At 41.6% G+C, this 15,818-nt stretch overlaps 3 protein-coding genes across 10 annotated transcripts in view; 2 read left to right on the top strand and 1 right to left on the bottom strand.

Moving 5' to 3' along the window:
- rnf157 (ring finger protein 157) overlaps positions 1-9,410 on the bottom strand; it is a 25,062-nt gene extending 15,652 nt beyond the window's left edge. For all 5 annotated transcript variants that reach the window (XM_042216744.1, XM_042216747.1, XM_042216745.1 and 2 more), the window contains exons 1-4: positions 8,504-9,410; positions 6,018-6,136; positions 904-992; positions 350-499 (exon numbers count right to left, since the gene is read on the bottom strand). In XM_042216744.1, coding sequence (XP_042072678.1) covers positions 350-499; positions 904-992; positions 6,018-6,136; positions 8,504-8,591 — 446 coding nt within the window. In that variant the 5' untranslated portion in view covers positions 8,592-9,410. The remainder of the gene's footprint in view (positions 1-349; positions 500-903; positions 993-6,017; positions 6,137-8,503) is intronic.
- A 122-nt stretch (positions 9,411-9,532) lies between these two features.
- srsf2a (serine and arginine rich splicing factor 2a) lies at positions 9,533-12,732 on the top strand. 4 transcript variants are annotated; one of them, XR_317978.2, is made up of 4 exons: positions 9,533-10,101; positions 10,434-10,782; positions 11,688-11,777; positions 12,274-12,732. XR_317978.2 is itself a non-coding variant. In XM_005952633.2 (3 exons), the coding sequence occupies exons 1-2, from the start codon at positions 9,749-9,751 to the stop codon at positions 10,756-10,758; spliced, it is 678 nt and encodes a 225-aa protein (XP_005952695.1). In that variant the 5' UTR covers positions 9,533-9,748; the 3' UTR covers positions 10,759-10,782; positions 11,688-12,732. The 4 variants fall into 4 exon arrangements, 3 of the variants coding, with proteins under 3 accessions (XP_005952695.1, XP_005952694.1, XP_014186787.1); XM_005952633.2 differs by having other exon boundaries at positions 11,688-12,732; XM_005952632.2 differs by having other exon boundaries at positions 11,141-12,732.
- A 1,850-nt stretch (positions 12,733-14,582) lies between these two features.
- Positions 14,583-15,818, top strand: part of LOC102300828 — a gene marked incomplete in the record, with an annotated part of 9,454 nt that continues 8,218 nt past the window's right edge. Inside the window, 1 exon segment of the mRNA XM_014331299.2 lies at positions 14,583-15,485. Within this exon segment, the coding sequence (XP_014186785.2) occupies positions 15,210-15,485 (276 nt within the window).

Raw genomic sequence — 15,818 nt, 5'->3', positions numbered from 1 at the left:
ACACACACACATAGAAGTCGATCCTGTCTTTGCAGCAGTAGTTTTGTGGGGCGAAAGTAACCTGTTGCCACTCGGAGGAAGAATCTGTGTTTAATGTGGATCAGTGTTTTATGAAAACACAAGCCAGAGTAATTTGTGCTCAACTCAAGAGTTTACGGACTCTCGATTCTAGACGGTTTCGCCAGAAATAAGCACAAATAGAAACACAGCTGTGATTATGAGACATCTGGTTTTACATAACTAGAACAAATTCTGCAGACTAACACCAGATATGCAGTTATAGTTCAATAAATGATAAATGGACCGGTTCTTTTATTGTTACTTCATCAGGAAAATGACTCTCACTCACACTGGCACTCCGTTGTGAAACTCCTCTATGGCCTGGTAGTAGATGGTGATGGCCACCTGTGTGTCAGCATCAAAGGTGAACTCGACATTGTAGCAGGCTCTGGTCTTCCCCGCTGCTTCGTCACCGGGCAGCTTCAGGTCCTCACTGCACCTGGATGAAAAAGGGAGAATAACAATGTCAATTATTGTTTTAGTTTTGCTTGTTAGTCTATGATTATGAGGTTTTTTTGTGTGTGTTTGCGAAAAGCAAAAAAAATCTGTTTTATAGAGTGCGATAAATATCTCAATAACGTAAATCATGGTTAAATAACTTGTATATATGTATTTATTTGCCTTTGGCTCTAAACTCAGCACAAGCTTTCATGTGTATCCAGGCCTCTTGTATGTCTACAAATAACAAAAATTTCATCTCGCAAAAAAATTAAAACAAATGACATCAACACGCATAATTTGACACTCTCTCTTATATTTTTTGCTATGACTTGCTCCCTAAAAGCAGATCTGCTGACATAAAATTAGATCAAGGCTGTGTAATCAGTGGACAGAGGTGCGTACCGTACGAGTCGCAGTGTGTCCTTTCGAATGTTTATAAGGCTTCGTAGCGTCTTTACAGGTTCCTGAGGTGGAGGGGCTGCATACGGGAACTGAAAACAGAAAGGAACAGAAAACAAAAAACAAATTATAGATGCTAAATACATGTTATGATACTGAAGAGTACTACCATTCATTTTCGTCTCGACCGCACAACATTCCTCTCTTCACCACAGCAAATTTAGGGCTGCATGATGACCCTGGCTGCTCCCAGTTTAACCTTAACACAAAGATGTTTTTGGTTTGTCAGCACAGATCTTGTCGATGCTGACAAGTGCTGAGCAAGACTAAAAAAATCTGCCCTTGCTGTGTCTTTCCAGGGATGGGCCTGACACTTCAGACAGTGTTCGGTAGGTTCCTGAACTTGTGTGTAAAACAGCCCAGTGTAAAACTGAATCTACTTACAAGACAAATGGCTAATTGACAAGAATATAAAGACTTTCTGTGATGGGTTAAACCTTGGTGTAAATGAACACATGAGCGTTAAACTTGACCCTATCTGCGGATCACTGCTCAGCACTCCTTTGTTGCGTGTCTGAAGCCAAAAGTTGCTGAATTAGCGTAAGCGGAGAGCCGAGGTGGTTTAAGGATCTCTGGAGGATGTGGTCAGATACCTCGACACTACAACCCCCAAATCTGTACGCCTCTGTGTTTAAGTGTGTTTGCGTGGCTGTGAATGGCACCGTATTCAGCACTATTACACATCTGGGCTCAGCAGGAGTCACGCCTGTAAACCACACAAACAAACACACATCGAGTAACAGATGCTGAAAAGAGCCATTCATCGGGAACTCACGGGCAATACTGTAGGTCTTATTAAAAATCATAAACATCAGAGCAACACTCTGCACACTCCCAGAGTAAAATCAAAACCCACAGATTGTTTCTCCTGTTCAAATAAAGGCCAGTGTTGTTCAAAGAACCCACAGGTCAGTTTTGCTATTGAGAAAAAAGCTCAGAGTGACACCACTAACAAGCTGATACTAGGCCGTTACAGTGTTTACAATGTTCACCATGTTAGTTTAGCATGTAGCATGCTAATATTTGGTAGTTACACTTTGCAAAAGCTTGTCCTAAAGCTAGACTCCTAATACTAACTCTATAGCAGGCACCACATATTAACCACTCAGGAAATAATACCTACACGAAGCCTCGGACAGCTGAACCTTAAACTCTTCTCTTTGATCAATTTAATTGAACATTTTCCAAATTCTTTCCAGAGATGCTCAACCTCTATCAACCTCTAACAGATTTTTTCCATCCATCTTTATTTATAAAGCACCATAGCTGACACAAGGTGCTGGAAATTGGAACTAAACGAAATCATAAAAATACATAAGATATAAATAAAACCATAAATATAAAAAAGGCAAATAAAAAGAAACCTAAAACAAGAAAAAACTCAGTTTCGCTGGGCCGAAGGTCAAAGAATAAAAATGGGTTTTAACGTGCAAGGGCAGGTTATTCCATAATTTAGGAGCAACTCAAACTTGCACAAAAAGTAATTGCACTGAAGTATCTCCACTGACCACTGCACCACTTGACATAAATTACCCCGACCATTCGTGCTCATTCTGATGCTCCTTGGACTTATGTCTGTGCTTAAAATTGTCGGTGCTCAAATTGTCCGTGTCATCATTCTCTGTCTGTCTGTGTCACCCGGTGCTGTGTATATTATATTATACTGTGTATAATGACAATAAAGGCTTTCAATTTCAATTTAATTCAATGGCAGAAAAGGCCCTGTCCCCTCTGAGTGTCCTCCTAGACCTCAGTACTTTCAGGAGCAGCTGGTCAGCTGACCAGAGAGACGTACAGGGTGTGTATGGATGAAGAAGATCAGAGCGCTGAGGCAGGGCAAGACTGTGAAAGCGTTTAAGAACAGTCATAAGAATTTTAAAATGAACAGGCAGCCAGTGCAGTAAAACAGAAAACATTTCACTCTTGCCAATCGCCTTAAATGATAAAAAGTGGACTTCACCACTGCTCTAATTTAAAATCACTGTCCAACTTAAAACCAAGGTCGGTAATGAGAGGTTTAAAATAAACTTCCAGGGGTCCCAAATCAACAGAGGAAGACTCACAGGGACGACTGGGTCCAAACAGGAACACCTCGGATTTTGTTTCATTAAAATTTAAAATGTTTAAATTTAAGATTGCTTTAATGTCATCTAGACAGGCCTAGAGAGGTTTTATTTTATTTTATCTTTTAATTAAAATTTGTGTAGAATCCATGCTGTTGTGGTTGACTATTCTTTGTTTCCCAGAGTAAACACACTTGCCCTGAAAATTTGCTCATAGTTACCGTGAACATGTGGATTTGGAACATGCCAATTAAATACTTGTGGTCATAAATTAAACCCAGCAAGCATAGTTGAAACAGTATTGTGGTTATGAGGCAGACTGCCAGACTGATGCTGTTTCCCAATCCAACAGTAGACTGGTGTGTCTTACAAGGCAGAACATATTGATCATATTATTGCATATCTAAAAAACAAAATAAATGCTGTAAATGTGACTCAAAATGTATCTATTTGTAAAAGACTTCTTAGAGAGAATGTGCTGCTGGCTGTCCATTCTACACATTCTAGCTTTGGCTGAAAAATAGTCCCAAAGTAAAAAATTGTGCTGTGATCATTGGCAATCAAGAACAACAGGATTTAAACCGCAGGTTTGGAGGAGGAGAAAGGAAAAGGCTATAACAATACAGACAAATACAGTACTGTGCAAAAATCATGAAAGCTTTGTTGTAATTTCTTTAAGTAGTCTTCAGGAATAGCTCTCTAGGCTTCTTGGAGGACATGCAAAGGTCGTCTTTAGATGATCTCACACTGCTTCAGTAACCTTTAGGTGCAGCCTCTGGGGAGGCCAGTTCATGTTGATAATGTTTAACTATGTTGTTTTCCTTCCAGGTATGCTTTTACTACACTGAGAGTGTGCCAAGAAGGAGCGGCTGCAGCCTATCCTATCTGTTACAGGGCAAGAGTCAGGCTGCACCCTGGACAGGTTCTTAGTTTGTTTCAGGGCAAACACATAGAAACAGACCCAGGCAACTTTAAAAAAGAAAATACAGGAACGTCAGGCTCCTTTCATGTTCCAATCTGATATTTGTATATGATACTATTCCAATCCTGACACAAAATCTGCAGATACCTAAAGTCCTGATTCAATAAAAGGACTAGGTGTTACAATCCCTTATAATACATTGCTTCAAATGGAGAAAGTCTTGAGGGATGGCTACTATGAGGAAAGGCAGGCCAGAAGCTTTACCAGCGGGACCCATCATCGGTTGTGTGTCTCAACTTCACACGGTCTTTCGGCCTTTTACCACAAATTATTCTACAAATTTTTTATTTCTTTTTACTTCCTTGATTAGGTTTAGGGATTATAAATCCTTAGCCTAGCCTTAGCCTAAATGTTCTGGAATAATAATGGAAATGAAAAAACTTATCAAAATCCTAAAAATATCAAGCTGATGAGTGGAAGTCAGTGATCACCAAAGAACTTGTGATTCATCCTCTGTGAATTAGGAATGCCTCTGAAGAATCTGACAACAACCCAAAGGTACTGGATTCAAAGTAGGCCACCTAACCATCGTTGCCAACCCGTGTTGTAGCCAAAATCCATTTTGCATGTGTTGTCCAGCCAGGGCACTCTAAAACAAAATCCCTAAATATAGCCACGTCCATTATCCTGTTTGTCGAGTGGTGCGGGAGACTGAGAACACAACAACTGCGGTTGGATTTATGATTCCACAGCACCATCTGCTTCGAAACCACCAACCATTATATAATGCTGGTAAAGCTTCAGACACACATACAAGAACAGAAAAAACAAAACATCACCAGCTGAATTCTGAGCCCACGGGAGGATTATAAACACCCATATAATCGGGAGAAAAACTGCACTCCTAATTTTAGCCCCAGTCTAGACAGAAACAGCACTGCAACTGCGATTAGCACACAGAGCTAGATGAAGCCCAGTCTTTCTGTTCCATATCAGCTTCAATTTATTCCAACATTTTAGCCCCTTCAAGCCTTTAGGACTGTGTTAAATTCGCTTTTTCCTCTGCGGGTTTGAGCTCTTTGCAATCTGAAGCTCTCATTAGTTTGAACTTCAGGTTCATGATTAGGTTTGCACGCACCCACCGGAGGGACCATCACTTATCAACGTCTCTGTAGACGGACTCAGCAGACTCTCATTTCATTTTTAATTAGTTTGACAGGATGAGACGTTAAAATTAATTTCAATCAATGACAGTGTGAAAGACCGGTAATTGCCACTGCAGGAGTCAAGCCTGCTGAAACTTATCAACTCCTGTTTAATAGGAAGAAGACAGCAATACCATTGATGCTGAAGTGTTAAAGAATCAATTTTTCCATCGATCAAATGCAGAAAAATGTTTCTGCTTCTCAGATGTGCAAATTTTTAAGACTGGACACATTTAAACATTGTCTTCTTGGAAACAATGAATATCCTTCATTTTCATTTCTTTGTTTTTTTTCTTTTTTTTTCTTTTTTACATTTTATTGTGTAAAAACTTGCTGAAAAACCAAACGTATCATCAACAAAACAAACAAAAGGAGCCTTTGTTAATGTTTGATGTTTTGTCCACGTTTAACATGAACATCAACCATTGGTACAGTATCAAAAGCCACTTTTTTGGGTACACAAACATCTAACAGCCAATCACATGCTAGTATGCAGTGATCTGAGGCATATAATTATTGTAAATTATTCAAGGCAGCCCGTTAAAGTTCAAACTGAGCATCAGAATAGGAAAGAAAGGGGATTTACCTGACTTTGAGAGTAGCATATTAGTTGGTTAAGTTTAGACTAGCTGGTCTGAGTATTTCAGGGTCAGAATTTAGCATAAATAACAAGTAAATCATCTGTGTTACAAAGAATTAAGGAAATTCTGAAGGCAAAAGGGGGGTGTAAATCAGTACTAGCAAAGTGTAACTAACAAAGAAGTATAAAGGAAAAAGCATGATAATGTGATAAGAAATTTCCTGTGAAACACCCCAAATTTTTCCTTTTGACATTATGTTTTACTGTTAGTGTGTAAAAATACCTACCGCTACTGGTCTGGTCCCCAGGAAGTTAAGGTCTGTATTCTCCCCAAACAGGTAACCCTCCGGGTGAGTGGAGTCAAACTTCTCTCCCCCCATGATGAAATGGCTGGCAAAGTAACTCCCTGCACAACGAAAAAGAAGAAATAAGAACATATTTATGATCGTTTATTACGTTTCAATGTACATGAAAACTACATATACAAAATGCAAATTGATGAAATCATTTTCATCGAAAACTGAAGGAGCCATGCGAAATTACGCTGCTACAAACTGACACTTTGCGAGTCCTACCCATCTGGCACTTCACCGACATAAAACATTTATACTTCCTGTAAATCTCTGAGCCTACATTCTCAGTATTCACAGATAACTCGCTGTAAGAGCCAAGTAATCCCAAACTGCATGATAAAATTACCTCATCCTGTCCCTAAACTGGCAGGTTAGACAAAATGACCGAAAATAGTGAAATAAAAAGCTGATGACTAACAGACTAATGCTGGGCTGTTATTGTGCTGTAGCTTCTATACCTGTTTACCTAGACTCAAGGGGGATGGCAGCTAGACTAAATGGACATTCTGCTTTTTAATAACAGGTTAGGCTAATATCATAAGACTGTAATGGAGGTTTGCGGTCTCTAAATAACATGCTGGGCAGTCGAGTCATGTTTCTGCAGGGAGGACATCTGGTCTGGCATTGCTGGTCTGAATCTGGCTGCTTGGTTTTTCACACTTATTAAGACCATACAGGAGGATGAGGGTTTGATAGTTTGACCTTAAAGCCATTAACATAATAAAGGGGAAAAACAGCCTAAGCGATGAGCCTGTCTCCCTCTCTCTTCATCACTTTATTTACAGCAGGTGGGAGAGGCGACCTGGGCTCAGGCTCTGTCACCAGATCCCACAGACAGGAACTAGGGCTGACAGATCGGTTTCGCTGGCAGCAATAGCCACCTCTATCCTCCCTGCCAGCATCACCACCACTACTGCTCCAGGCTACAACCGGGGCTGTTATATCACAAATTTATATCGCCTACGACTAACTCAGCTGCTGTGGCAACAGCGGGGCTAATGGCAGCCACTTTTCTTCCCTTCCATCCTCATCACAATCAGCACACGATGTCAGGATGAATCTGAAATATTACTCTGATGTTTCTGAGCGTGAGAAAACTCATATTCCCGGATTGTGTTGCAGATCTAATTTCGTGGGAGATTTTATTTTAATTTATGTAGTCGCATTTGACAGATTTGAACAGCAATACGATTACATTTTCTAACACAATGCCTGGTTGGTATTATTGTTAATCCGGGGAGGGGGCTGGACACAATGCAGCAATCAGAAAATATCAAACACGACAGACTGAAAACACACAGGTCAGTCTGAAGGAAAGGGACACTTTATTAGCTGGGTCGAATGAGCGTAAGTGACCTGTGTGGACTAATGTTTATTCATTTATTTTTTTAAATGTAAAGAAAAGGTCTTCCAGATATATCCCATAATATGGCATTTATATTTAGTCTGACTAAATTTATATTTAGTCAGGAAAAAAATTATCTTAGGAAAAAAAGGAAATAAATGATTAAAACTAAAAGACTCCACAGAGCTGAAGGAATTAAATTATTATTGATTGATAATTATGTTGCAACTATTTTGATTATTCTTTTAGTAAAAGTTTCCAGCTTCAGCTTTTATTATGATAACAATTTTTTTTTTTGTATGAGTCATTCATTTGATTGAAAACTGTAAACTAGCCATATTTAGATTTTAGACATTTTGAACTTGTATTTTACAGTTGAAACCACAAGAACATAAAATAATGCAAACATAATTGACAGGCAGTACTGGGTGGACATTCACAAATAAACTGAGATTTATAGTTAGTAAATTAACAGTTTTAAAAATGCATAGATCATCGCAGCTAAAATTCAAGCTTTAAACTTTAAAATATATTCTAATTTGTGAGTTTTATTTCTCAAAGTGAATATATCTGACTAGTCTTTTAAATGCCATCCATCAGGATTTATTCCTTTCCACAGCCTGATTTAGTCCTAATGCCAACCAGATGCACCAAAGGAAAAGCCAAACCCAGTTCTGCCTGCCAGTTTCTCCTATTCATGAAAAATTTGAAGTTGAATTTGCATAAATACGTGCAAAGGACAGTTAGTTATAGAAACATAGGGGTGCTGCTGCGGGTTGCTGTCCTTCTATGGATGTCACTACAATGCTGCAAGATGAAGAATAAATTAGAATAAATCATCTAGCACATAAATATGGAGTAAATGGAAAGCGCACTTTTAAGTGGGTGGAAAGGTGGCTCGTGAAAAACACCGGTCTCCACAGGTAGCCGCTCCGGGTTAAAGGCTGAAATGCCCCTGCAGGCCTGTAAACTCACGGGATACGAAGGTGATGTTTTCCCTCCAGAATAAATCATCTGCAGCGAGTTTTAGATAAAACTCACCCAACCCAGTCCGACCTGTTCTTTGATGACTTACCAGATTTCGGTGGATAGCGGTACACCGAATTGGACGGGATGTCCACTTCTTCCACGCCTATGTTTTGTCTGCTTGTTAGAGCTCCCATTTCCAGTCAAATAAAGACCGCACGGCTTAACGGGCATAACACTTCAGGTCCGCTTTGTACGCTGCGTCTCTTTACTCCCTATCATTTAATCCAGTTCGTGCTCCCCTGTCCATTACTGTCGGGTCCGAGCCCCGCCGTGAATGTGACCGTTCCGGGGATTAGTAGTTGTTCTCTTGCTGCTTATCCCTCCCTGGCCAACAGTGCAAGCTTGTGTTTTGAGGCAGAAAACAGCTGTGGTAGTCCCTTTAACTGAGGGGAAGCGCTTTCGTGGTACGCCGCAGTCGTTACCGAAGCGCGATCCCCGCTCCTGGCTTCACTTTACGGGCTCGTTTGTGGAAAAAAACGGCGATGTGCTCGTCTCCCGGCCCTACTGGATGTTGATCGTGTATTCCCCCCTACCGGGTGCTCGTCGGTGCTGGATCCTGTCAGAGAGCTCTGTGGCTCCCCATGACGTCAGCCAGGCACAAATCCAGACCGTGGTTTTTTGCGCAGTCCCCCTCTCTCCTCTCCAGCAGGCGCTAGTGACGAGCCGCTTTATAACGTGACCTTCCTACGCCAAATGTGCAAGCAGCGCTGACTGCACTGCAGAGACAGGACGGCGCTGTGGGATACACGCCGAGCCGAAAACAGTGTTACTTGCTAGACTTGTGCGGGAAAACGAGTGAAAGCTGAATAATGTACGACAAAAAAGCTCAGAGAGCTCACGTAAATCAAGCTGACATGGATCCGGTGGTAATGGCAAGTTTGTGGAGTCTACATGCTAAAAGGAAAAAAGGTCGTTAACTTTTCACAAACGGCGAACAGGGGCGTTTTAACCCAACTCGGAACAAAGGCAGAAATAACGGTCTGCAGTCGCCGTTACAAGTAACCTCCTGTCCACAGGGGGCAGTGTAGCATTAAAGTGACTCTTGGGACAGCCAATCAGAGGAAGCCAACACGGGCGCAAAGAAAGGGGAAAAGGAAGGGTCCTTGCCGCCATTTCACGTGAAAAACAGCGCGGTGAAAGAAACGAGCAGAGCGATACTATCAGAAAAACAGCGAGATTTCAAATTCAGTTCATCAGCTACAGCTTTAACTAGCATTGTAGCGGATTAATAGCACGCTAGGGTCTAAAGGTTTTTGTCCTAATTGGCCTGCTTAGTTGTCCGGAGAAGAAAATGAGCTACGGAAGGCCGCCGCCAGACGTTGAGGGGATGACCTCCTTAAAGGTGGACAACCTGACTTACCGAACTTCGCCGGAGACTCTGCGCCGAGTTTTTGAGAAATACGGCCGTGTGGGAGATGTGTATATCCCGCGGGACAGGTACACCAAGGAGAGCCGAGGCTTCGCTTTCGTGCGGTTCCTCGACAAGCGCGACGCCGAAGACGCAATGGACGCCATGGACGGCGCGCTGCTCGACGGGCGGGAGCTTCGGGTTCAGATGGCTCGATACGGAAGGCCGCCAGACTCCATGTACAGCCGGAGAGGCCCTCCGCCACGGAGATACGGATACGGACGCAGAAGCAGAAGGTAATTTAGGTCGTTAGTTTAGCGCAAGGGACTGTTTACACTAAGCTGTTTGCAAAGCACATGGTGACCTAAACGAAAGTAGTTAGCATTCTTCCACTGTTAATGTTTACCAGCCAAAGATTGCCTGGTAATCCTCACTGACAAGGTGGCTAGAGCGCAAGGTAGTTTACAAATGCATTATTTGGTATAAATAGTTGTTGGTAACTTAAATATATTGTTTAGTCGTGAATGAAAACAGAAAAAAATTACTTTCACTTTTTCCTATTTAAAAAAAGCTGTAGGACCTTTGCTGGCTAAGTTGTTATATTGTTTCTCTCTCGCTTTGTCTGTAGCCGTTCAGCCAGTCCTCGCCGTCGAAGACGTAGCCACAGCCGGTCCAGGAGCAGAAGCCGTTCTAGATCTAGGAGCCGCCACCACTACAGCCGCTCCAGGTCCCGTTCCTACTCCAGGTCAAGGTCCAAGTCTAAGTCCAAATCCAGAACCCCTCGGCGAAGCAAGTCAAAGTCGCCCTCCAGATCTCGGTCCCGCTCCAGGTCCAAGTCAAGGAGTCGAACCCCAGCTTCCAACAGAGGGTCCAGGTCAAAGTCGAAGTCCAGGTCCAGGTCCAAATCCAAGAGTAGACCTAAATCCCCAGAGGACACCGGAGCAGAGTCTTAACCCAAATGCAGATGCAACATGACGGTATAAAGGGGAAAGGGTGGCTTATATCATTAGTTTCAATTATACGAACTAGGGTGGTAATCAGCACCAGTTGGGTTTGTGTTCTGCAGTCTTTGACATTATGGCCATTTACATACAAAAGTCTGCAGAATCCCTGATATTTGTGTTATTTAAATAAGAGTTGGACTGTTGTAGCCAACAGTCCTAGTTCTGTGTGTGCTTTACTTTGCTTGCATGTCCAGCCAATCTAAAGCATGCACAGGCAATGGGAGATTGGGATATTTGTTGAGTATGTATGGGAGGGAGTGGGTGGTTGGGACGTGTGGGGGGGGTGCTTCACTCAAAACGTTCACCTAAATGTGGAATTCTTTCCTCCAAGCTGCGGAGTCCTGTTTGCAAAGGGAGGAGGAGGAGATGGGGGTGTTGCAGTGTGAGAGCAGTTAGTGTGTGACCCGCCCATGTGACCTGCCTGTTGCTGAGAGCGATGGCAGGTACTAAGGAGCAGGTCAACAAGGCAACGGTGGTTGCTATGGAGCAGGTCGTCATGGCGGTGGTTCGGGCTGTCAGTTGGTGTATGAGGTGGTGTGGTGAGGTACGTTCACAGGGACCACAGGCAGATGCACTGTGGTGTCCTCCGCCTCTCACAAAGGGAACGGACCCCGAGGTTTGTTTTTCAAATATGCCCGAGTGTAAGAGACTTGTTAGAGCTAGTTTTGGGGAGAGGAAGCGTGTTTTTGTTTTTTAACTATTGTGACAATAAATAGAAATGTTAGGCTTATTAAGAGAAATTAATGTCCATAGAGCCAGTTTGATGTGTCAGGAGAAAGATCAGTACAGAATTACATGTTATAATCCAGGTCAGCTGCAGGAGTTGATGTAACTTCTGGGTTTGGCTCTTGCTAACTCTGTTCTGTCTTTCCTTCCAGATCTCAAATGATTGATGCTATGCTGAGGACATCAGGAAGAGTCTCAGATTGAAGTGGACTCAAATATTGCCACTGAATGCAGACTCAAAGGTTATTGGAACTTGGTCTAACATGTTTTAAATGTCTAATTTGACTTGATCTACCTAAACAAATTCTGTAAATTTGGCATGATTTATCATTGTTTGTAAAGCTGAGCTTATTCAAAGGTATTTGTGAGGTTTTTTTTCTTCCTTCATTTAAATTTTCTTTTTTCACTTTGATTTTTACACTTAATTACTCTGAACTAAAGATTTTCCTCCAGTGAAAACCCTTGTTTACACACCCTTCCCAGTTAGCTATGGAAAGTTTGAAGTTGTTTTAAAAAAAAAAAAAAGAGGGGGGGTGTTATTCAGTGTATTTACAGCTATGTTTTACCACTCTTACTTGGAAAATGGCTTGTTGTTCAGTGACAAGCAACCCACTTAATTTGTGACTTGCTAATCCAGCAGCATGCATTTTTCTTTTCTGTCAAATTTTTTTTTCTGTCTGGTTAAAGTTGCTTTCCTATGACTCTAACCCTCTTTCTTGTGTATCTTTTGTGCACTAGGCGCAGTTGTGTAGCAGTTGAATAATGCTGGTTAGCTGTTAAGATGCGGTGCAGTGCGGTGGTGACATGGTGTGGCGTGTTGCGGTGCTGAGTGCCCGGTGTGTTCCGGGGCTCGACCCTCCGCTGCTGTTTGCCGGTTTGTAAGCTCACAGGTGTGGCAGATCATCCATCCTCTCCTGTCTTGTGACTTCACCTTCCCTCCATGTGCTGTACAGATCCTCTTCTTTCTTTTCTTTTTATTCTCCCTCCTCCTTTCCCCCCCTTGCTCCTCTCTATGGTTTATCAACTGTTGATAACTGGTCTTGGTCTTTGAAAGTGGTTCCAGTGGGACTCTTAGTTGAAGGGTTTCAAGGGCAGTTCTGCCTGCTTCATGATGTGTATTGCATTCCTCTGTGAACCTCTCAAATGTCTTGTAAGTGCTTACGGTGAATGCTAATAAACATTTTTGTTTAAAATAAATTCATTTCTCACACTTTGTGCTTGTTTAGAGTCTATATTGCTGCTGAGCAATATAGAACTCCAGTTAAAAGCTACAGTGTTTGACTTTTTTCTTTCTGTGTTTTTTTTGTTTTTTTTGTGCTTCCACTGACTGTGCCATTTATTGGGAACAGAAGTCATCAGTAAAGATTTTCAGTGGTTAACACGTCTGCCTCGCATGCAAAAGTTCCTCAGGACGTGCGACACCCCCAGCCTCAGCTAGGTGGAGGTGTTGCATCCATCATATAATCTGTCACAAGTCAAAGACACTGATCCATCGATATCTGACAACTCAAAGTGTTTATATCAACAGACGGTTTTGATTTAAGATACTTGATAACAATCTGATGGGTGTTTTGTCCTTTTTTTGTGTGTGTGTATGACCATCATCACTGTGTAGTATGTTTTAATTGTTAGCTAATATCTATCTACAATAGAAATGCGACACTTTGTCTTGAAAGCATTGCTAAGCCTGTGGAAATATGCTAAAATGAATTGTTCACACAAACGGGAAGGCTGGGGCGGCACACTGACACTACCTCAGAGGATAAATACAGCAGTCGATAACCTTCAAAGCTGGCTCCATGTTACAGATAAACTATTGGGCCCAAAAACTTGATCTGTGGACTTGCCTATAAGCAGCTGATAAATAACTGAGCCAATATAAACACTCCCAAGAGGAGCAGGAGTTGGTGGTCTTGTAGCAAATAAATGATTTAAACTTCCTTTGATGTACATAATTTTGAATTTATATCAAAACAGAAAATAAAATTAATATAAACAGATATTTAATGTTTAATTATGCACTCTGAAATGGATTTGGGTGTAAAACAGGCTCCATAATTAATCCCAGCAGTTGTTGATGGGGTGCTTATAATTGTAAAACCATAACAATTATAATGCTTCATGTAAGCCAAGATGGGCATGGAAAAGTTAAAGTGGGTGAACTCTGCTAAAGTTAATGTCAACATTTTATTTTGCAACTACAGTTTTGGTGGACAATTTGTCATTTCTAGCAGAAAAGTTTATCAAACAGGAGACTGCACTGGTGCTCAGGGTAGTTGTAAAACTATTTACCATCATTTACATTAGCAACATCTATGTTTGTAAGTTGATCTTTAGTCTGTATATTCATTTATTTATTAAAAAATTCAAACTTAAAAGTTGCAGATGCACACTGTAGTTGTTTGTTGTAGGAGGGATTGATGATGGATGGGTTTTCCTTCAAGGTAGGAGAAGTAAAAGTGCTGTAATGGCTTAAATTTGCATTCCTACTAATAGCCAGTAGGGGGGGCATCTTGACCAGTATCAAAGGGTTGTATAGAATTATTTATACAGAATGTATTTGGCTCGCTTTGTCTATAACCTTAGAAACACTCTCTTAATGAGTTTATGATCTCATTTTATTGGTAGGTTTAGACCCTTTTTGGGGTCTATAGTGCAGATTCAAACACACTTCACGAAACATTAACAAAGAAAAGACTACTTTGTTCTGATAACACAGGGTTATTGACATAAAAAGTGTTGGTTATGTGTAATTTGTTTTTGTTTGGGGTTTTTTGCCCTTTAAAAAACTCCTGTCCAGTAGCTTTAGCATGTAGAATCATGGTCTGAATGCTTCGTTGTCCCAAACACATTTGCTTTCCCTCGCTGACCCTAATAAATTGAGAACATTTATTAGTATTAAAATTTAGACTAAAATAAAGTTTGTACTCCTATTTATTGTGTTATTACATGAATTTAGGACAGTTCAGTTAGCTTTGCGTCAAAATAACTGGTACAAAATTTTTTTTTAACTTTAACTGAAAAAAAAAACCGAATCAAGAAGTTTAACCGAAGAATTTTTTTAACACTAGTACTTGTACTTCTACTTAAGTACAGAATATCCGTACTGTGGCCACCTCTACAGTCTATCCATCCATCTCATCTCATGTAGTTCGCTCTTGGTTCACCTTCCACTTTAATCCGTGATGCAGACTACTTGGAAGGTGCACACTAAGGTAAGAACACCTTATGTATAAACTGTCGGTAAACCCGGCTTGACTTCATCAGCCTGCACCTTAGGCACACGGGCTCTGTCACAAACCATTTTAGTTTCTCGCTTTGTGCGCTAGGACCGCCGCTGATGCGATTAACGGCACAGACGGGCGGCGAGCCGAGACACAGCACGTTGCAGAGGGCCGTGCATGCCCACCTGACAAGCACGACAGCCTGGGGATATAACCGCAGGGATATTCGGCTCACATGGAGTGAGGGGCGGAACCAGAGGATGTGACGTCCAGCTCGGAGAGGAGATTGTACCATACCATCTCGTAAACGCTGCTCGTTAACGTTGATGTTTGGTGGGGATTACTGCAAGCAGCGGGATGGCCGATTGAGCGCATACGGTGGGTTAAAGTGAACGGAAAGCGGAACAGCAGCATTTAAGAGTCACAACACGGGGGCAAGGCACGCCTACAATGGATATAACCTTTGTATTATTTGCTATTATTTCTACGCTTCTCGCCATTGTGGTCGCAACGTCGCTTTTTAACGGCTCTTCGCCTGCAGCAGACTTTGCAAATGCGCGGAGTTATTTCGGACACAGAGATGGTGTGACCGGAGGATTAGATCAATCCGGGCCGAAACAGAATGGCCATCTACCCGATAAGAAAAAGAAGAAGGAGGCGGACGACTGGTGCGAAATCAGCGGGAGCTCACACGATCACTGGGATGTAGTGAAATCTGTGCTTTCTGTAAGTAGCCTGTCTGTAATCCGCCTGTCATTTAGTGTAAACACAGAGGTCTGCGTAGATCTCCCACAATCTGTTTCACAACTATCCCTCCCACTGAGAGACTCAAACCCAAGGATAGAAGCTCAGAAAAACATTTAGATCCTTATTTCTATGATTCTCGATTTAAAATGACCGTAAACTTAAAGGTTGTGTAAAAAATGCACTAATTCTGATGTATTAGTGTTTACAACGTTACATGTGAATACAATATCAGTACTGATGCATTAACGTGAAATCAGAATTTTAAGGTTGTAGCTTTTCCTCACAAAGATGTTTCACCTTCTTTGTAGACAG

The sequence above is a fragment of the Haplochromis burtoni genome, unplaced genomic scaffold (genome assembly GCF_018398535.1).
Source record: "Haplochromis burtoni strain Fernald_Lab_line unplaced genomic scaffold, NCSU_Asbu1 Contig_1231, whole genome shotgun sequence".
NCBI classification, from domain to species: Eukaryota; Metazoa; Chordata; class Actinopteri; order Cichliformes; family Cichlidae; genus Haplochromis; species Haplochromis burtoni.
The sequence above is the reverse complement of the archived record's forward strand: the minus strand, read 5'-3'. Positions and strand labels throughout refer to the sequence as shown.

Coding starts and splice junctions, on each gene's coding strand:
- srsf2a (XM_005952633.2), top strand. CDS start 9,749: ATGAGCTACGGAAGGCCGCCGCCAGACGTTGAGGGGATGACCTCCTTA. Junction 10,102..10,433: donor TACGGACGCAGAAGCAGAAG/GTAATTTAGGTC, acceptor CTTTGTCTGTAG/CCGTTCAGCCAGTCCTCGCC.